This window comes from Rhincodon typus, chromosome 17 (assembly GCF_021869965.1).
Source record: "Rhincodon typus isolate 14 chromosome 17, sRhiTyp1.1, whole genome shotgun sequence".
Lineage (NCBI taxonomy): Eukaryota > Metazoa > Chordata > Chondrichthyes > Orectolobiformes > Rhincodontidae > Rhincodon > Rhincodon typus.
In genome coordinates, this window is record NC_063348.1 from 49,735,530 (window position 1) to 49,757,374 (window position 21,845).

General features: G+C 40.6%; 1 protein-coding gene across 1 annotated transcript in view; it reads left to right on the top strand.

Annotated features, from left to right (window-relative positions):
• alx4a (ALX homeobox 4a) overlaps window positions 1–21,845 on the top strand; it is a 44,732-nt gene that overhangs the window by 16,859 nt on the left and 6,028 nt on the right. The window contains exons 2-3 of the mRNA XM_020510164.2: window positions 3,839–4,137; window positions 7,791–7,916. Coding sequence (XP_020365753.1) covers window positions 3,839–4,137; window positions 7,791–7,916 — 425 coding nt within the window. The remainder of the gene's footprint in view (window positions 1–3,838; window positions 4,138–7,790; window positions 7,917–21,845) is intronic.

Here is a 21,845-nt window from a genome sequence, read left to right on the forward strand (position 1 = left end):
GGGACATAGGGGAAGTATATTTGAAAATAGTTTGCAAACTCCTAGGTATAACCGGCTGCTTTCGTTAAAAAAAAATGTACGAAATCATTTGATGTTTCCTTTGTAAATGCTGAACGTCCAGTTTGAGAAATGGAAGCCGAAGAAGCGGCTCCTGCTCTGGCTCCTTCCCGATTTCGTGATGTGCGGGTTTTTTTTAGGGAGACGGAGGACACCAGGGGTTTGGGGTAAGGAGGGGGTGGGGGGATGACGCATTTACTTTTGGCATTTTCCGCTCCTTAAATCATAGGCTGAGCGGAGAGAGAGAGAGTTCCCAGCATCACTTTCACTTTTAAAAAAATCGCTTGACAAAACCCATTTCACTCCAGCTCGCTTTGCCCAGGGATTCCTCCATCGCTTAGCCAGCACTTTGCGCAATCAAACAAAACACCCCAAAGAGGAATTTTAAAACGTGCGGGGAAGCCTCTGGCGAGCTGGTCAGCGGGGGAATCTGACTATTTTCTGTTGGACTTTGGGGGAGAATTGCAAACCAGGACTGAGAGGTAAGGGCTTGCTGTACAAAGAAACGTGAATTTGTACACATTAGGAAGGGTCCGTGGCTCTCCTACACTCTCTTTCTCTGTCTCCTCCAATCCGTGAGATTATCCTTAGACACACATACGGAGATAAATGGCAGGGCTAGATCAGCTACAGACTGGAAGGTACCGCAAAATTGGTACAAATCTGAGCCGTTCAAGTGCCTAAGTGTCCCGTTTGGATTTTAAAAATTCCAAACCCCGCTGGGTGACACTGTTTACCCCCACCCCGCGATGCAAGGTCACAAAGGGTCATGAAGGTTTCTGGGTCTGCGGCACTTTAGTGAACGTAACGGTGCGGATATCAGAAAAGGAAGTCGTGGAAATTAAATATAGTTTATTGACTGAAATCTCTGTTAGGCGAACAAATGTTCCAATGTTCAGGCCGTTTCGTTTGATTCCCTAGTGCCCTGTATAGTACCTGTAAAAAGATGCAATTCTTTCCCTGGAATTGTGGAATATAACACGCGGACAATATTTCCTTCTGTTAATGGGCACGCTTTACTGCCTCTATAGAAGTACTGTTTCATTCGCATGTTGCTGCAACATTACAATCAGTATCAATTACTACTAACTGCAATGCTCGCGTTCTGTTACTAAATATTTGTTTTGTCTCCTGAAATGATGTTAAATATAACTCGCATGAGCTGGGGTTTCGGACTGCGCGCACTCCGAAATTCAGGGGACAATTCGTTGGCATTTGTTTTACCTTTAAATGACACACTCTCGAAAGGATCAGCTTCCTTTGTCGGATAGGGATGGATTCTTTAACGGTAATGACCTGTTGCACTGTATCTGAGTACAGGAAGTTTCTCGGCCCTATCACCTCCTGTACTGCACATGTTCAGAGAATCTTTGGGAACCGCTCTGTTGGAGACAATGTAAACTCATTCAGAAACATATTGGGTCTAACAGGAAATGACGTTTCTTGGTAAATAACAAAATTATCCAACAATAAAAAAAGGTCAAAGAAAGACAACTCTTCTCATCCACTGCTTGGCTCTCCTACCTCATCTCGTGTTGTTAAAAAAAAGTTGTATTCTTTGTATACACACGCACAAATCAAAAGTTTTCGAATACAAATGGATCCTACATCAGATGAGATAATAGTGATAAATGAAACTTTTAACTGGCGGAGTTTCTCTGAGGCAGAGGCGGACTGCAGAGAGCAAACGGGATTTGCATCACCTGAAAGGCACTCTTATTAATTCATGGAATACACACCAATCACAACACAGGAGGGATGGGATACAATCAGCAATTTACACTGCACACCGGAACGGAATACAGTCTGAATTATACATTACACACAAACACAGTCTGAGATTTACATTCTCCCCTCGTGTGTTGTAGCCTCGTGAGTCTGCGAAAGGGGCCACGCCAGAACAGCAATCACTGTGCAGCCGAAGGTAAAGCGGTTACTCTGTCGACTGAAACCGGCTGTTAACCATCGTCAAAACTGCATTTGAAAACGACAGAAACATTACAGTAATTTAAGATTATTATTATAGGGTCAGGAAGGTGCAGCGCTTTGAAGATTTAAACCACTTACACAGAATAACACATAACGTCCTACAAATTAGGAGCTACAAGACTTGGCCGGGACAATTGTATTTACAGTCCTCACCAACCCCCACACAAACACCCACATACACACACACCCACATACACCCACACACACACACAAACACCCACACACACACATACATACACAAACACACACATACACTTGCAAATACAAACACGCACTCACACACCATTGTTTTGGTCGAAATAAAGATTAGTTCGTACTGGTGAAATTAGAAGCTGTGATTTTGTTGTGTTTTAAATCTCAATGGGCCTGCAGAAGCGATCATTCCAAGTCAGATGGAAATGTTCCATTGTTGATTGAAAATATCCCGTCTTTTCTCTGGCGAGTGTTTTGAGAAGTTTTGCTCCAGTTTTTGGTGAGTTCTGGGGCTGGGTTCAGAGGAGATGCCGGGGTTGTGGGGGTTCGGGTGGGGGTGCGGGGGGGAAGGAATGGGTCAGCTGAGTTCGCACTGAGAGAAATGTGCACGGAATAGTTCAAGAGAACAGGCTTTGGTGTACAATCGAACTGCTTCTTCCCGGTTAGGATCTGGTCCCGGAACGTGCTGGGTCAGTTCTGTGGGCGCCTGATCCTAGTTTGTATACCACAGGAACACAAACCGGGTTCACAATGAGTCCAAACACACAGGACTTACACACTGAGGTTTTGATCATCTCAGTCTTGTTCTCAATGCTTTTTATTTTGAAGACAAAGGTTGACGGGCCGACGAGTTTAAGATTTAGTTAACTCCCGACCCCAGTGTACAAACGCGAGCCTCGGATTTTGTTCCTTTTTGAATAGAATCAGCTTTGAGACATTTCTTAGTGAGATTCTCCAGCGCCGCCTACTCAGTGCTTACTGTTTGGAAGCTGCCTTCATATCTGAATTAGCGGTGCTTCGTGACCCCAAAATTGGGAATCTAATCAGATATTCACTTAATACGATCGACAACTAGCGGGATGTGTTGCTAATGATTCAATCTGTATTCTCCGATAAATGTATTTCAATTGTAAAGTGTGTATGACGCCCGAAAATATTCTAACGTGATGTGCCTACAGCCGCGGTATGAACGAATACAAACTTAGATACACGGGAGCCGCGGAGTTTTAACGTTGCTCAGTGCTCCATGTGAAACCAACGGGCTCGATACCGTTTCGGTAAATGGTCACTTTGGGTGGAGATTGGTGTTGAGAGCAGTCGGTGAACGGCCCAGGTAACAACACCCAACGTTACGCTGAACCGGCGCCGTTTTTATGAACATCCAGAAATAGACCGGACGGGGTGTCCTCCCGACCTTTCCACAACAAAATGAATTGAAGTTGCGAATCAGTCAAGGAGCCGGTAAATGTTGGGTCGAATATTTTCTCTTGAGTTCCAATTTCTTAAGCGATTGGAATTGGTGGTAGGTTCTTGGTATTGAATGCTTTATTCAAACAAAGGTGGAATTTCTTTCAAAACCAAAACCCCGTAAGAACTGCTGTAAATCAGAAATACAAAGTTGCTGGAAAAGCTCAGCAAGCCTGGCAGCATCTGTGGAGAGAAAGCAGAGTTAACGGTTTGGGTCGAGTGACCCTTCTCCTGTGGAGTTTTCTTATGGAAGTCAGCGCTGGAAAGGGTTAAGAGATTGTAGGATTATTAAGCGTTGGCCGGTACTGTCAAGTCTCACTTTTTGTTTATTTTTGCTCTTGTTTGTGTTCAGCTAAAGACAGCCCACTGGGAGAGTCAGACCTGCCCCAGAGCCCTGACCCAGCAGTGATGGAAAGCTCCTATCTTAGCGTCAAGGAGGCAGCGATGAAAACAGCCAACACCGAGTTGTCCAACGCCATGGACAAGGCCGAGAGTGACAGCAACAAAGGCAAGAAGCGCAGGAACAGAACCACCTTCACTAGCTACCAGCTGGAGGAACTGGAAAAGGTTTTCCAAAAGACTCATTACCCGGACGTGTACGCCAGGGAACAGCTTGCACTGAGGACGGATCTGACTGAAGCCCGTGTCCAGGTAAACGGTGACGGGAACGGGTAGGGCGTTAGTTAAAGGCACAAATAGTCCCGTTTATTTTAAGTAAGGGTACGCAAACGCTAAGAATCTGCGACTGATTGAAGACTCCCTCGAGTAAATACTTAGGGTGTATTAATCATTTTGCACATCGGAGCGATTCCCCAGCCTAACTCGGACCGTTTCTCCTACAATTACACTTTACCTGTCTCATTTAGCTCATCTCGTAAATAATGTTAAGTCCTGACTGCGCTAATCCACGGCTACTCAAGGGGTAAAGGCGGCTTTGCCTCGTCCAGCCTTTTTTAAAAAAAATCAGTACAGAAATGCCTCATTGAGAGTAGGGTCACTAAATCCCAAGGAGAGATAGAATCTGCTGCCTTTTTTCATTCCAAGAGAGGTCACGATTACTTTTCTAATTCGTTTTTGAAGCGGCCTCCGCAACTTCATTGTATCAGGATTACAAACTCACCACTATCTGTTTTTTGGAAAGTTTACATTTTTTTTAAAAAAGTAAACATGCACAAATTAGTGGAGGTTTAAACTGGTTATCACGAAACTGTGCTGTTCAAAAGTCATCGTTAAAGTGGCTCCAATGCTTGGTCTAAAAATCGAAGGGAGAATATTCACTTTCTTAAAAAATAAACGAGATTCCAAATGTGAGGCACACAGCATTCTTGTAAATGCGGTTTCTGAGTAGTAATTAACCGGGAACACCGGTCTGAGCTGGTTATAGGATGTCACAGGAAAGTGAAGTATTAACACTGACTCCACACCAGCCTCTAGCCCCCTCTGACAATGTCCGCACTCAGCACTGAAAGATGTTAGCGTGTTGGCATGTCCAGTAGGACAGATTAACTAGAACACCACCAGCTCCCCATGCCAATTCCCGACATCGCCAATAGCCAGTACCCAAAAGAGAAAGAGAAGAGCATAGAGACGCAGACCGCCCGGCAGTTCACCTCGGGAGAGTTAGAAGCCTCGTCAGCGAGTCTAAAATAAACTCCCGAGAACTGGTTAAGGTTGGGACTGCAAGGGCCCGCGGTGATGTTTCCCAAACCATCCCCTTTCCCGTTCGGAGGGAAACTGTGCAGTTTTATGGCGATTGTAATGATTAGATATTCGTTTTCCTTTAGAGATCTTTGCCAACTCAGCGCGAGATTAATTCAGGTCCGGTCTCATCCTCACACAGGGCGAAGTGTTGGAGACTGGACATTCACTTTAGCGGCTTTCAGACCTGCTTTGTGCGGATCCCATTGAATGGTTTGTTTTGTTTTCGGAAAGCCGGCAAAAAGTTGTCCGTTTCCCAGAGAGAGAGAGAGTGAGAGAGAGAGAGAGAGAGAGATAGTTGAGCCAAAACAGACCCGGGTTGTGGCGATCTGTAGGAGCGGCAGCCGGTGTGAAGCGCGCACATCTGGGTGTTTAGAGACAGGGAACACTGAAGCTAAACCCGGGAATGAAGTGGAAGGCAGAGCAGGAAATTAAAGCGGCAATAAAAGCAAACTGTGGCTTTCGGACTTTCCCATCAGTTCCTCGCATTTCCCAGCTTTTTAGCAGATGTAAGGGATCCGGTTTTAACTCTGACTTTCAGAGAGTCCACACCAACCCCTTCGGTTTGTTCAACAAAATCTAGCCGTTCACGATTTCTAATCAAACCGACAACTGAATCTTTTCCGAACAGATCCTTTCACTTTTTTTTCGTTGACTCTATCGAAATTATTTTATACCCAGGAAAGCCCTAACCCAAACCAAAATATGAAGCTGATGATCTCTGTATAGCGTGTGTGCCAACAGCTGATCTTTCTCTGTAGATATTACACCACATTCTGCATTCTGTCTGTTATCCTGATTTAAGTTATGATTTGTCTGGTCAGCACGCAAAACAACACTTTTCACTGTATCTCGATAACATGTGACACCAATAAATCAAATCAAAACTGAGAGCAGGCTAGTGCTGAACAACACACACGCTGCTGTACCATCCTGTCATATCAAAACAAACATTCAGGAAGGCTTCGCCACTGTTAATATTAAAACAAAACGAGCCCCAGAAATAAGCAGGAGCCTTTCTTGTTTTCTCGTTTTGGTTTTGGAACAGGATAAACGCAGTGACTCCAAACTGGAATAACTCCAGGGGTACAGAAAGTCAGGATTTGAACAGTTCATGGTAACGGGACGGGATGTTGACTGGAAAGGTTTCCAAACTGCCCACAGGAGGCTGCTCACTGGAGTTGTAACGTTTAAACGGTGAAGGGGCAGCTTAGACACAAGCAGAGTGCATTGTCCCAGGTTACAGCTCCCCCCAGAGTGTCTCCTCACCCTGTTATATTACCAGAGTTTACTCACTGCAGCTGAGCTTGTTCAGTCACACATACAAGCAGTTCCTAAACTGGCCCCCTACTACCGCCCGTCTTCCCCACCCGAGAAATGTGGCCTTGCGATCCGGGTTTCAACATTCACAGCAAAACTCACTCAAACATTGCATTTGTCTTGTCTTTATTCTGGTCCTAAAATGGATCCTTTCCCGAGACAATCTCATTAGCAGCGTTATCTTGTCATCTCCAGTCCTGTTTCATACTGAGGGGAAGCGGGGAGATGAAGCGATGGAGAGAGTCCGCGGAAAGAAAAGGCACCGCGCGAGGCACTGCGGCCGTTTGGTACAATAACAGCAACATGTTTCTCATTTAAGTGCGAAGCAAAATCATCAGGCAGTTAAGAAACTTCAACTGGTATCGATTTTACACTTAACCAGTATCAGTCATGATTGGTTTCCGATTATCTCTTCACAAACTCAGTTGAAGGGGCTGTTGTGGCGCAAATGTAGCATCCCTTCCCCTGGACTGGGAGGCCTGGCTTCAACTCCCTTTTGCTCCCAAGGTGTGTAATAACATATTTCAACAGGTTGATTAGAAAACTACGTTAATAATTTTTTAAAAAGGAAGGGCCTGCAGATGAGTTAGAACCCTATTACAGACAATAAACTCAGTGGAGCAAATTCAAATGCGTATTTGTTTGCAATTTAAAGATTTGGGCTCTAGGTGTTCAGCTCGTTTAGGAAGGAGGACTGGTCTGGTACAGGAGGTGCCTGCTCAAGTTTCACATGCCATGGAGGTGTGTCATAACACATTTGAATAGGTTAATATGAGGGAAAATAAACTGTGAGAAGCTAATGAATTCACAATGGCAATTCAGCCTACTGACTTTTCAGAGTGCATTTATCTATTCAGATTTAATATACAGTTGCCCATTTGAAAATTATTTTGGAGCAGTGAAATCAGTATTTTACATTATTAATGGGTAATGTAAAAATACTGCACCTTTGAAGATTTATTCATCTAACTTTGAAAAAAATTGTGTATTCTGTTGTACGTGCAGATTCAACTGCGGCACCTCTGGGCAACTAAGTTCAGATTTGCAAATCAACCTTCTAATTATTAAAAGTATATTTTCAGCTTGTTGCGCTTAAACGAAAGAGCTAAAACTTCAAATTAAAGTTAGAAAATTCGGGTCCAAAATAAGTTCTACCAGCAATTTCTCAAGTCAGAGGTGTAATGTGGGGAAAATGTCTTGGGATTGGAGTATTTGTCATCTCCCATTCAAAAGGTGTCCCGCAGAAAAAGGAAATAACTTACATCCTCTCGTTCCCTTGGTTTTAGGTTTGGTTTCAGAACAGGAGAGCTAAGTGGAGGAAACGAGAACGCTTTGGACAGATGCAGCAAGTCCGCAGTCATTTCTCCACTGCCTATGAATTACCCATTTTAACCAGGGAGAACTATGCACAGGTAGGCACCACATCTGCTGTTGGAAAGGAGTTTCTGAATAACCTGTGACCAGTTCAAAGCATACAGTACACACTGAGCTGCCTGGAGACAACCACATCAATGATGTTCTGTGCTATTTTGTTGAAGTGATTTAGGGAATGTGTCCAACTTCATATTTCATAAGGCACCTCGATTTTGTGAAATGTTACAGGATTGCCATTGTTCGACTCTGCATTGGTTTGAAAGTTAAATACAGATGCAGCTGATATTATAACTGCAGCCAGCAGGACTTCAACATTCAACACCAGCATAAGATGGAAGTTGAAAAATTGTAGCATCTTCACAGAACTGGGGAAGGAAGTTAGCAGGAATATGTTAAAATTACAGTTCAGTGTAAATTTTGAACTTACGGAATAGGGAGTAATGCCGGTGTTGGGAGATGGACAGTTCTATCTCTGACAACCAGTCGGCATCAAACAATCATTCATCTGGAGCAGCGTCTGTGAATAACAACAACTGGTGCTTATAAAACATTCTAAACAGGAGCATTAAAAAATAAAGTTGTAAACGAAACACATGAGGTAATATTAGGGTGGCTGATGTAAAAGCTTCATCAAAGAGGTGGGTTTTAAGAAGTGGTGTATATCTATGGGCTTGCATCACACCTTGGCCGATGGTGAAATTTGAATTCAATAAAAATCTGGAATTAAAACATTTTAGTCTAATGTCAACCATGTAAGGACTGTCACTTGTTGTAAAAACCCATCTGGTTCACTAATATCCTGCGGGGAAGGAACTCTGTCATCTTTACTAGTCTGACCTACATGTGACTGCAGATCCACAGCAATGTGGCTGACTCTTAAACTCCACTGGGAAGAGGCAAGCGTTATCAGAAGGATTTGAAAACAAGGATGAGAATTTTAAAATGGACACATTACAGAACCACCAGCTATTCTAGGTTAACAGAGATAATAGGTGAACAGAACTTGGTACAAGTTAAAACATGGGGAGCAGAATATTAGATGACACAAACAGAAATTGCTGAAAAAGCTCAGCAGGTCTGGCAGCATCATTCAACCCAAAACATTAACTCTGATTTCTCTCCATAGATGCTGCCAGACCTGCTGAGCTTTTCCAGCAATTTCTGTTCATGTTTCTGATTTACAGAATCTACAGTTCTCTCAGTTTTTAATGAATATTGGATGACCTCAGATTTACTGAGTTGGGTGATATTGTAAATATATGTGATATGTGATCAGAATCTTATCTCCTGGTCAAATGTGACACCAAGATTGGAATAATTGGATTCAGCCTCTGACAGTTGCCAGTGAGAATGATGGAGTTGGTGAGGGAATCACATTTGTTGTTGGAGCAATGACAATGTTTCTGTTTTCTCAACATTATATTGAATTTTTGTTTATCCAGCATGGTTGAGGGGTCAAGAGAGGTGCTGGTGGCCTATGCTGGCCTTTGGCAGCACAGGTATGGTGATGAACATATTTTGGATGACATCACCAAGGGGCTGTATGTCTGAGCAGTCAGTGATATCTTACAAATTCATTCATGGCATGTTAGTGTCATTGGCTAGGCCAGCATTTATTTCCCATCCTAATTGGCCAGAGGGCAGTTAGGAGTCAGCTACATTGGTATTGTTATTGCACTATTAACCCAGAGACCAGCTAATGTTCTGGGGACCTGGGTTCAAATCCTGCCATGGCAGATGGTGATGTTTGAACTTAATAAAATACATTGGAATTAAGAGTCTACTAATAACCATGAAAATATTGTTGATTCTCAGAAAAAAAAATACATCTAATTCACTAATGCTGTTTATGGAAGGAAACTGCCATCCCTATCTGGCCTGGCCTACATGTGACTTCAGACCCACAGCAATGTTTTGTCTCTTAATTGCCCTCTGGGCAATTAGGTATGAGCAATAAATGCTGGTCTAGTCGGTGATGCAGATATTGGTTATAGTTCATCCACACCAGGTAAAGGCAGCAGATTTTCTTCCATAAAGGGCAATTAGTGAACCAGATAGGTTTTTACCACAATCAACATTGGTTTACATGGCTGCCGTAATACGAGCTTTTAATTCCAAATTTTTTTAAACCAGAATTCAAATTTCATCATTTACTACAGTAGGATTCAAACTCACGACACTAGCACATTGGACTTATGTTCTGGATTACTAGCTCAGTAACATTACCATTGCAGCACAAGATCCTGAGCAGGAAGCCATTTTTGGTGATTCTCTGTCTTTGGATCGATAAGAATGAAGCCTGGTGAGCAGAATCCCACCCTGCTGCATGAAATGGGCAAACAATGGAGGAAAATGACATGTTCAACCCCATGAAAAGCTTCAGACATTCCGAAAAGAGTGAGAGTGAGCATTTACTTCACCACTGTCACATAGATTGTCATTTGTGACTTTGGTGAGAGCTGTTTTGGTATGACTGTAGAGCCCGAAGCCTGATGAAGGGTTAAACCATGGAGCTGTAGAGATGGGCATGTGTTTGGGAGGTGACAACATGTTCCAGGATTTGAGAGGAAAGGGAGGTTAGAGTTGGGGCGACTGTTTGCAAGGTTGGAAGGTTTATTTGATCTTTCTTGTTGAGGAGATGGGGGGATGAAAGCAGATTTAAAGGAACGGAGGTGAATAATACTTTAGAGGAGAGGACTGTATTAGGAAACATGGGAGCCAGGGAGGGAATTTGGATGTTCAGCAATTTAGTCTGAATTAGATTGAGGGAACAGGAGCAGGTCCTTTTATACAAGGTGAGCTCAGAGAAGAAATGAAGGGAGATTGGAGAAAAATTAGGGGAAAATCAGGGAAGTGCAGACATTTCTGTCTTCTTCCACAGATGCTTTACGAGCTGTTGTGTTTCTCCTACAATTTCGGCTTTTGTTTCAGATTTCTAGCATCTGCAGTTCTTGGTTTAATTTCTCCTTCACTTTGGTTTAAATAATCAACTTATTTTGACACAACGCCTCCTAGTCATAGTTTCCAAACTCTTCAAGTTTTGCTCCTATTCTGTCAAACCCTGGTAAAATTAGGTTTCGAACAGATCGCCTCTCATCTAATTTCCAGGGAGTATAGGCCTGTTCTGCCCAACCTTTCATCACAGGAAATTTCTCTCATCCGCCAAAATTAATCTAGTAAGCTTTCACTGCACCACTTACAAGTCAAGCACATCTCTCCTTAGATGAGGAGATCAAAACTGTGTGGTACTCGTAGAAACACAGAAAATAGGAACAGGAGTGGTCCATTCAGCCCTTTGAGCCTGGTCTACCATTCATTATGATCATAGATGATTATCCAACTCAACAGCCTGTGGTTGCTTTGCCCTATATTCTTTGACCCCTTTAGCCCCAAGTGCTATATCCAACTCCTTCTTAAAATCACACAATGTTTTGTCCTCAATTGCTTTCCATGGGTACAAATTCCACAGGCTCACCACTCTCTGGGTGAAGAAATTTCTCCTCATCTCAATCCTAAATGGTTTACCCCATATTCTGAGACTGTGACTCCTTGTTCAGGATTCCTCCACCATTGGGAACATCCTTCTTTCATCTACCCTGTGCAGTCCTGTTAGAAGTTTATAGGTTTCTATGTGATTCCCTTTCATTCTTCTGAACTTCAATGGATACAATCCTAACCTATTCAACTTGTCCTCATACTCCATGTGAGAGAGTAACAATAACGTTCAGACTTCTTATGTTCATATTCTAAGATACAAATTCTCTTACGTTTACATTCTAAATCCAATTCTTAACCCTGATACAAAAATAGTTAACTGACATTTTCATGGATTTACAATACTATCATCAGAATAATTGAGGTAGTTTTAGTTGATAAAATAAAACTAGTGATAATGCGGAAGTGGCCTTTTTTACATTTTGCACTGCATTCTTTTCCATGCTCGAATAAAATGTAAAACAGACTGTCGCTGGAAAACTCTAAAACCACTGTGCTCAGTCACCTTCCTTCAAACATATTCACTACTCTTCCACGTTATCTGTTCATGAAGTTATGGAGGTAAATTTGAAGTACCCTATGCATGAAATAGTTAAATTCATGGGCACATCTTTCCTCCTAAGCTCCTGCCAGTAGAGCCCCCCCAGCCCCCACCATAACCCACCCCCAGCTCCACTCTCTACCTTCCTGCCCTCACAACGATCTGGAGTAGAAATCTCCAACATATTCTTAGGGTTCAAGTTATCTATTTCCCCCCGCAAGGATGATGAACGCTTAAACATGTCTCGGGAGTCTTCTCTCTGCCAAGGTAAACAATACCAGACTTTCAAATTCACCACTGCTGCACCCCTCAACTCCTGTCTTGTCTGAACTGAAGTGCTTTAAGCTTGCTGGTTGAATGCATGTGCGGACATATGGTCATCAGCATTGAACTGCCAGAGAAATACTTAAGATTAGAGAAGAACTGAGAGGACTTTAATGGTTAACAGTTTGTGGTTGTGCAGATACTAATGTGAAGCTGAATTAATATAGGCCAGGTGGTCCCACGCCCTAAGCCAAATACAGAATGGAACATGTTAGGCAGCAACTTCCATGTGGCCTTACCCAAAGTTTAGCATGAAAGTGAAATGATTGGCAGCAGCTGGGAGGTTGATGAGGAGAAATCTGAATTTCTTTGCATGGTGTAGATCCAGTCCTTGGGTATTAAGGGTCTGGACTGAAATGTCATTACAACATGCAGTACTGTAATGACATCACATTAACCTCAAACATAGCTGGATTGGAAAGTAGCTTCAGCGTCTGACTCAGTGATCTTTGTAGAAATGGGCACTATTCATATTGGCACGAAGTTAAAAGAAAAACAGATCCCAGTTCATTTTGTACAATGTGTCTGCATGCCGAACCCTCAGTTCTTGTGTTTCTGCAAAAACATTTCAGCTTTAAAGCCAGACACAGTATCTAGTGTAGTATAACTGATGGCTCAACCTTTGAAGAAAGGCTTAGATTTCCCAAACTTATGTGAATACTGCTGAGCATTTCTTCTTAAAAAATGCCCCCTCACTGTTTTTGAACATTGGGGCATCGAACCTCATATGCCACAATTCCATTCAGGAGAATGATTGACAAAACCAGGCAATGGAAGTGTTAGTGTGGACTATGATTCCCAACAATCAATATGCCTGCATTGTCCAAGTTTTCATAATTGCAAGCTGGTATTTTAATAAAGTTATGAAGTAAGTTTTACTCTTAGGGCATGCAGTAAAATTTATTTGCAAAAATAAATATTGTGAAATGTAGAAATCCAGGTAGGCACTTATCCTAAGACATCATAGGATTATTCAAGAACTTGTGGCAATGTCACAGAATTTTTGAATGAATCAGCAACAAACTTGGTAATACATGGCTGGAACAAGTTTATTTTGAATGACATTTGTTCAGTATATTATAACTGAATGTGTCCCTTTATATTGTAGCTCCCAGTCTTGAATTAATAGCTGAGGTTCAGCTTCCAATCAGAACCTTGCTTGACTTATGCCCTGTTGAAATTCCTATTTAGAGAAGTCCTGGGAACACAAAAGTCTCCCAAAAGTTTGGAATTTAAATGTCAAGAGTAAATGCTCTGTTAACATTTAAGTTAAGATCAGATATGTTTACAAAACTATCTGAGAGGCCCAAATGGCCCCAACAACTTTGTCAAACAGAATCGACGCTGCATTGGATTAATGGAAAATTGTCGCTCTGCAAATCTAATAATGCAAAGCCTGTACTACTAGAATTAATGCTAAACTGCAAAAAAATTAGATGTCAACTACAACTTGCTCTAAAAGAATTACTTTTTCTGGGAGTTTTCACTCTTTTTATCCAGTGATAACTGGTCAAGCCCACACACTAAATTCAGTCTCTGATTAAACTCACTGCAACATTAAAAAGCATTATTGTATTGTGCTGAATCGACAGCTATGATGAAATACACTTTTCCCAATTTGTAGGGTGTCAAACTGGGGTGGTGCAAAACTATCCCCCCCTCAACGAATCTCAGTGTATTTCTAGTTGCTGGCCTCTTGTATTTAAAGAATGTACTATCACCAAAAAAAGTGGGTTTTCTTTAGACCAATGCAGCAGCTCCAGCTTATTGGAAGCCAAAATGTCGAGTCTCATCAGACATAAGAACAAAATAGAATGAAACTAGATTCTACTTTGGTGTCTTTCTAAATTAGGAAAGTAAAACTTAGGAGCAGGATGAAACCACTCATTCCTTCAAGCCTGCTTTGCTATTCAATAAGATCATGGTTGATCTGATTGAGGTCTCACTCCACTGTTCTGTCTGCTCTCCCATAGCCCTTAACTCCTTTGTCAATCAAAAATCTATCTAATCCTGCTTTGAATAAATTTAACAACACAGCCACCACAACTTTCTGGGGAAGAGAATTTCATAGGGAAAAGAACTGTTCAAAAGGACAAAAATTCTCCTCAGCTCTGTCTTTAAAATGAAACTCTTCATTCTTAAACTGGTTCCAAAGTTTTAGTCTCCTCCACAAGAGGATACATCCTCCCAGTATCCACTCAATCAAGTTTTGTCTAGATTTTATAATTTTTAATAGGTCACCACTCAGTTTTCTAAACTCCAATGAATACAGGCTTAGTCTATCCAATGTTTCCTCATTAAATCATCCCCTCATCCTAAAAATGAATTAAGTGAATTCATTTCTTTTATCAAATAAGAAGACTAAATTGTACACAGAACTCCAGATGCAGTCTCACAATGTCCTGCACAGCTGCAGTAAAACATTACTACATTTATATCTTCTGCTCCCCTTGCAAGAAAAATCAACAGTCCATTTGATTTATTTAATCACTTGCTTTACCTGGATACTAATGTCAGGTGTCCTGGCACATGAATCACAGATTCCGCTATATCTCAGAGTTCTGCAATCTCTCTCCAGATAAAAAATACACTGTCTTTCTGTTCCTGCCAAAGTGGCCAAGTTCACATCTTCCCACATTATACTCCATCTAACAATTCTTTGCCCACTTACTCACTCTATCTATATCACTTTGCAGACTCTCTACTCTTTCCTAGCAATTTACTTACCTACCTAGTTTGATGTCATTTGACATTTGAACATGATTTGCACTTCACAACTATATAGTCAGTACAAAGATAAATTTGCTTCATACCAATATTGAATTTGGACAGTTAATGAACCCTTACAATGCCAATTTGCATTGTGCATCAGTTTATGCTATATGTTATCGAGGTTAAGCAGTACAAGACTATGGCTTGCAAGGAGTCTCGCAGCCTCATTTTGCCAATGGTATGTTGCAACTCAGAATTAAGGATGTATTTTTGGTGCAAAGTGGAAGCACTTGCACGAATGTCACAGTTCAGTATCAGCTAAAGGGAGGTGGTGGATTAGTGGTAAGTGTCACTGGGCTAGTAATCCTCTGGATATGTGTTCAAATCCTGTCATGGCAAATGGTGAAAATTGAATTTCAAAACAAAATTAACACTGAACTGATGGCAACCATTGTTGCAACTGTAACCCATATGGTTTGCTGAGGCTCTTTGGGGAAGGAAATCTGCTGCCCTTACCTGGTCTGACCTACGTGTAACATCAGACACCTACTACCCTCTGAGATGACCGAGCAAGCCACTCAGGTCAAGAGGTAATTAGAGATAGGCAACAAATGCTGGCTTAACCACATTCCATGCATGAATAAAAAAAGTTATTTTCGACAAGAGTAGGACCATACAGTAGAAGCTGATTCATCAGAATGTCTCAATTGTACTCCCTGCAGTTTTCTTTGAAATAATTTGATTAAAACGTAGGCCATGTGCTTGAATTATTTAATTTTGCTCATTCTACAGGGCGAAGGTGACCATATTCTTTGTCTGAGGTGGGCGGGAAGCATTTGGTTGGGCTGCAGTAGATACATAGTTGAAAGTTAAGGCTGATCTATGCCAGGAAGATTTTGCTACATTAGGACAGGATAGCACAGATGATTGAATTTTGGATGGATTGCTGGTTCAGGGTGTCCACTCCTTGCTCTCTCAGACCCTGGTGCGTTCTTGCTTTCAGAGACGGCCTCACTGATTTCATATTTATTTGTGCCAGCTGCAGTGATCCTGGGGAAGCTTCTCCTGGGACTCAGGGTCAATACCAAAATTCCTTAAAAAAAGCCTACAGAGCATCCTTTAAGTTCCATCTTTGACCGTCATTAGAGTTCCCCACAGAATGATATGCCTTAGTGAGTGACTGTCAGGCATTCTGGCCCCATGATCAACCCTTCAATAAGTCATCTACTGCAGAAAAGGCTGCACTGATGAAGACGGTCTCGGGAAAATCCAGCATTGTTTAAATGCAATTTGAATCTGCAATCAGGGCCTGACCTAAAATTGAAACGACATGGAACATAATACCGACTCAGTTCAGGTTCCAATACAAATTTTCAGGGAAAGTTGATTCCATTTTGCATTAACATGAAACAAACAGCATAAATGCACATTTAAGAAACTGTTCACAATAATTAATCAAAATTCTCACACAATGATTTATGATAGGACAGCACATGCTAATGTTATTATTTTGTGATAGAATACTCCACGATGAAGGATTTTTGATGAACTCAAAATGTTAAACTCCTTCGTCCTATGAGACACCAATTGCAAAAGTTGCATTCACAAACAGTTTGAGATCTGCAGTTCAGAGTTGGACCACAATGTGCTGGAGTTAGTCCGTCAAACCCAGAGATCACATCCATTTGCCAGAGTGCATGCTCACACACCCTGAGTAGGTCTTCTGCTGAATTGCAGTAGTATCTCCAGCACAAAAAAGTGAAGGTAGCTGAACCAGTGCAAAAGAGCAGGGAATTTTAAATTCAAGTTGTATCTAATGCAGATTAAATTGTCTTAGTGTGCCATAAAACTATTTCACGAAAGGCGTGTTACCCACAAAACGGGTCACACCCTAGACTGAAATAATGACAGCAGGAAACTTTCACTGTTTTGAGGTTATTAATTGAGCTTGTTTTTTGCCTTTGAGCAGAAAGACACTAATAGTTTATTGTATAAAATTTTCCATAATATTTTAAAATACAATATGTACTAAAATTGACTAGTGGATATTGAAGAAACTAGACAATAGGGTTTGTCAATTACAGTTATTTAACATCATGTTACTCACAAATGGAAGCCTAAACACAATGAAATGTTTTTTTTTGGTGTAAACCATTTTCAGCAGTGTTGATAAACTGCAAAAACTGATTGTTCTTAAATATATAATTTTCTTTAAAGTCAAGAGAAAAAAATTACATTCTATTATGCTGATTCATTGAAGATTTTATTGCAAATGTAAATTTGGGGGAAAATTAAACTACACCTTCACTTAAGAAAAACAACTTGTGATTTGCACCCAGTTTTCTGGTGAAATTCTAACCTCCCGTCTTTAGAGTTGCCACAGTGAAGTGTGAATGTATGAGACAATTATTGCAGCTGCGTTGGGTGAGGAATGGACCCAGCTGCATGACAATGGCATGCTTCAAAGTCGGTAATAATTGACATGTTGGGTAAAAAAAAGGACACTCACAGAGTTTCAATAAATCTAACTACTTTTCGGCCAGGTAGAAGTTAGCTGAAAAATTATACATAAAATAGTTGTGCTCTTGGCCAGCTGATAAATGAAAAGCTTTTGCAGCTTCAGTTGCAGTCTGCAAATTTAGCATATACTGTCCTGTTATCAACACTGATCATGAAATGTACCAATTCATCTGAATACAGTATATTTGAATACAATCTTGTCTTTTATTGCTAGAATCAGCCCAACCTCTACTTAAATATATTGTCCAGTTACATAAAATGGGAACTGATATTTCTAAATTGTTGATAACTTTTATGCAAATTGAGCTGTTGCCAAATACCCATGTGGTACAAATGGACTAATCTGTGGAAAACAAAATCATGTTAAAATATTCTGGAAGATTGGCTCTTTCGGAAATAGCTAAACATTCTACAGTGATTTCATGCCAAACAGATAAATAATGGAGAAGCTGCGCATTTGTGGATATTTTAATCCAGATATTTGTCAATCTAATTTTCCTGGATAATATGATAGCAATTTTCTGTCTAATGAACTGCAGCATTTTACAATCAGGTCCAATCTTCAAGTACATCTTTCTACTTCAGTCTGAATATTCAGAGTAATGAGTAGTTTAAAATGAAAACCAGCGGAGCCAATGCAATGATGGAGCAACTTTGTGAAAATAAATTCACACCATGGTAAAAGATACAAAGATGTGACTCTATATTTCATTGGGGATTTTAAAACTACAGTGTCTCTGGTGTTAGGATAAAACAGCAATGCACAGACGACGTATGTTTTTGATTATGTAGGTCGGGGTGTTTCTAAATCTGAAATCGTTTCCTGAACTCCACAAGGATTTTATTTTGTCAAATGCGCAGGCTTTCTTATCATATTACTTTAATCTTACTCATTTTTTTCCACTAAATAACTGTCTAACGCGTAAAAGAAAACGTAAGAGACTCGGAATGAGGATATAGAGTTTATATTTTGGATATCATATCCAAAAGTAGGCTTCACTTCAATGAAATGCGTTAGCAGTCCTCAAGCTGCAAATACTTAAACTTTTCAAGATGCCTCTGGTCTGATTGACAGTCGGGGCTAGATTTGGTGCAGATAGAATAAAGAGTCATATCGCCTCACGTAGCAAGCATTTTATCGAATATGTTGGAACAGGTGGGTTGACAAGCATGTGCAGTGTAGAGGGGCTATTTTGGAAACATCGTCTACAATTGGAGAAAGGATCTAAATAGCAAATCCCACTTAGATGCCTGAAGATCGAGATTAGCAAATTCTGCAGCTATAAACCGAAAGAATCAAAAGTGAGAAAAGCCGTCTACATTTTCAGTTTAAGCGTGGTTAAAATAATTGGAATACAATAAACACCTGCTGATGACCTTGATGGTATGTATGTTTATTTAGTGCGGAGATTGAAAGAAATAGGGGTGGTAGAAATGAGCTAAATTGAGACTGATGATGAACACTATTAACTTATGAAAGATGTTTACTTTTCCAGAAAATATGGGTAAAGTAGTTTATGGGTAAAACAGTTTACTGCTCGAGAGTATAAAAATAGTCGACGGCTTGTCGAATTTACAATGATGCATGACCTAATGCTTTAAACGAAAACGCATTCCTTAGTTCATTCGATCATAAATCGCTGGTTTATTTCAGTGCTCCTCTAATCGCTCATCCCACCATCTCATAAATGTTTAAAACAAATAAACAACAATTTGACCAATTCAATTTCCTTTCTCAACACTCAATCCCATGACTAAAATCAAACTTATTGTGAGACGTTTTATTTCGTAGGTGCATAACGTCTGATAAAGAAATCTGACAAGTTTGTTGTCGGTCATTGTTGCATGCCTAGCCCCATCTGCCTTTCTCGGCTGTTCAGCATCTGCGGTTTCAAGACTATCCGCAGTTAGCCACCAATGTATCAAAGGAAACTACATCTAAGTAAACTAGCAACCAAATAAATGCTGCTGTTAAACTGTCAGTCCCTCCATTACATTGCAAACTTAAAATTAATTTCTTTCAAGTCAAATTTTACAATAGGAACAAAAGGCAAATGCAGGGGGAATTGCGAGGAATGCAAAAAAAAAGCCTTCAAACAAATTGCATTCCTTCGTGGTTGTCTGGCTGCGCTTTACTCCCCTGCAAAGGCCCCATTTTTTTTCAGAGAAATGCTAGATTAATAACTGTCTTCACCCTGAGCTATGCTGGTCGACATGTCGTCATTTAATATTTTTGTAAGTGTTATAATAATTCTATTGACTTCTGAAGTTCCCCCTTCATACTCCAAATCAGATAAATCCAGACTTTCTGGACAACCAGCATCTGAAAATAAAAGAAAAACAGGGGCACACGGTGCTAAGTAACCTTGGAAAGACTGATCATAATTGCCCAACGAGGCAAAGGCTGCGTTCGTTAAAAGTAAATTAATGATTAAAAAAAGGAACATGGGAAAAGTAGAGACATAGTTTGAATGTGAATAGCAATGGGTAAGCGTTGTTTACAGGCCAGGTGGGATGGACTGCTTCCTGTCTTGCTCATTACACTATTCAAAGGTAAGTTTACAAATGGAATCTACAGGCTCAGGAACGTTTTTAGTTGGTAAACCTTTGCTGCTTCTTCCACTTTTAATGCTCTGAAAAAGGAAATGTGTTGCAGCATGCTGTAGCATTTAACAAATGACTCAGTGCTATCAGAATAAAATACATCAAACAATGTCTGACAACATAAATTGGTCCTAAAAGTGATTAGCACCAGAATAGCCAAAAGAATATAGTTAGAATGTTCCAGTTACCAGGAAAATGATAACTCACTTGTCCTGTTGCTGATCAATTTTATGGCTTCACATTTTCTAGTTTCCTAATTGATTTCCAAAAGAGGCTCAACAATTTCAATTTGAAGCTGATGTGAATTCTAGTATAAATGCTAACAAGAGCTCAAGTGAAACATTTAAGAGGATGGAAAATTAGTAGATTTTAATTAGTTATGAACAAGATTATTAAAAATCAGGGAACCAAGGTTGTCATAAAGTTCAGTCATGATCTGATTGAATAGCATTAACACTCATCAAAGCTAAACTGGCCTACTCTTGTTCCTATGTAAACCCTTTCAAGGCTTTCAAAAGCCTGTAAGAACCTCCTCTTCCACATTCCCGAAATATTGCTTTTTTTTTGTCTGGTGATATACCACCAAGACCACATCCTGTTCTGCAGCCATGTTGCATAAATTGGTTACATTTTGTTAAGGTTACAAGATGCAGTGCTTTGGAACAACTTCTTTCACATTTTGGCCCCATTTCTCAAAACCAGTCCAGACTTTACAGATTAAACCTTCCATATTCCGCTCAGTTTGGGAGTTTTGTATGCATAGAACAAATTCAGACAAAATGTGGCAGGATCATTTAAAAAATAAATTGTACTTGTGGTTCATCTATTACAGTTTAAATGAAGGAGCATTACAAGGTCAGAGTGGAAGGACTTAGCCAGCCCCATATTTCTGTCCACAATTATAAGAGATGAGCAGACTACTAGTCAATTCGCTAATGCTGACTGTTTACCCATTTCCGAAGCCTTGACATCATGATGAAGTATGAAACTCCTGGTTAACCAACCTGCCTCTTAAAAGAAATGTCACAAGTATTTTACAGAAAACAAAATTAACATAGAGTCACTAAATTAATACTTTAAGCTATATTTCTTCATAAAGCATCAACCAGGTGCTCCAGTTTCCTCCCACAGTCCAAAGATGTGCAGGTTAGTTGGATTGGCTGTGCTAATTTGCCATGGAAAATGCAAGGCTTTAGGGATAGGGCAGGGGGTGGTCTGGGTAGGATGCTCTTCTGAGGGTTGGAATGGACTCAGTGGGCAAATGGCCTGCTTCCACACTGTGGGGATTCTAAGAATAATTTTCAAAACATGAAATAAAATCATTTGAAATACAATATGCCTGATCAGTTGCTTATGCGTATGAGCGAGAGCTGGAATAAGTCATTTGACCCCTCAAACTTCCTCCACTATTTAATAAGCTCGTGGCTGATTTTATTGGAAATTTAAATCCACATTTCCCCCCAATAATATTTCAACCCTTGCTTAGCAAGAATCTATCCATTTCTGCCTTTAAAATGTGCTTTCAATGCCTTTTCAGGAAGAGAGTCCCGAAGGTTCACTCTGTAACAACATATTTTTTTTACCTCGTCTGTTTTAAATTGGCAACCCTGATTTTTAAATAGTGACACACAGTTGTAGATTCTCCCATAAGAGGAAATATCCACTCTACATCTTTTCAGTCAAGCCTCTGAAGATCATCTGGTTCAATCAATTCACCTCTCACTTCTAAACTCCAGTGCATACAGGCCCAACCTGTTCAACCTTTCCTCAT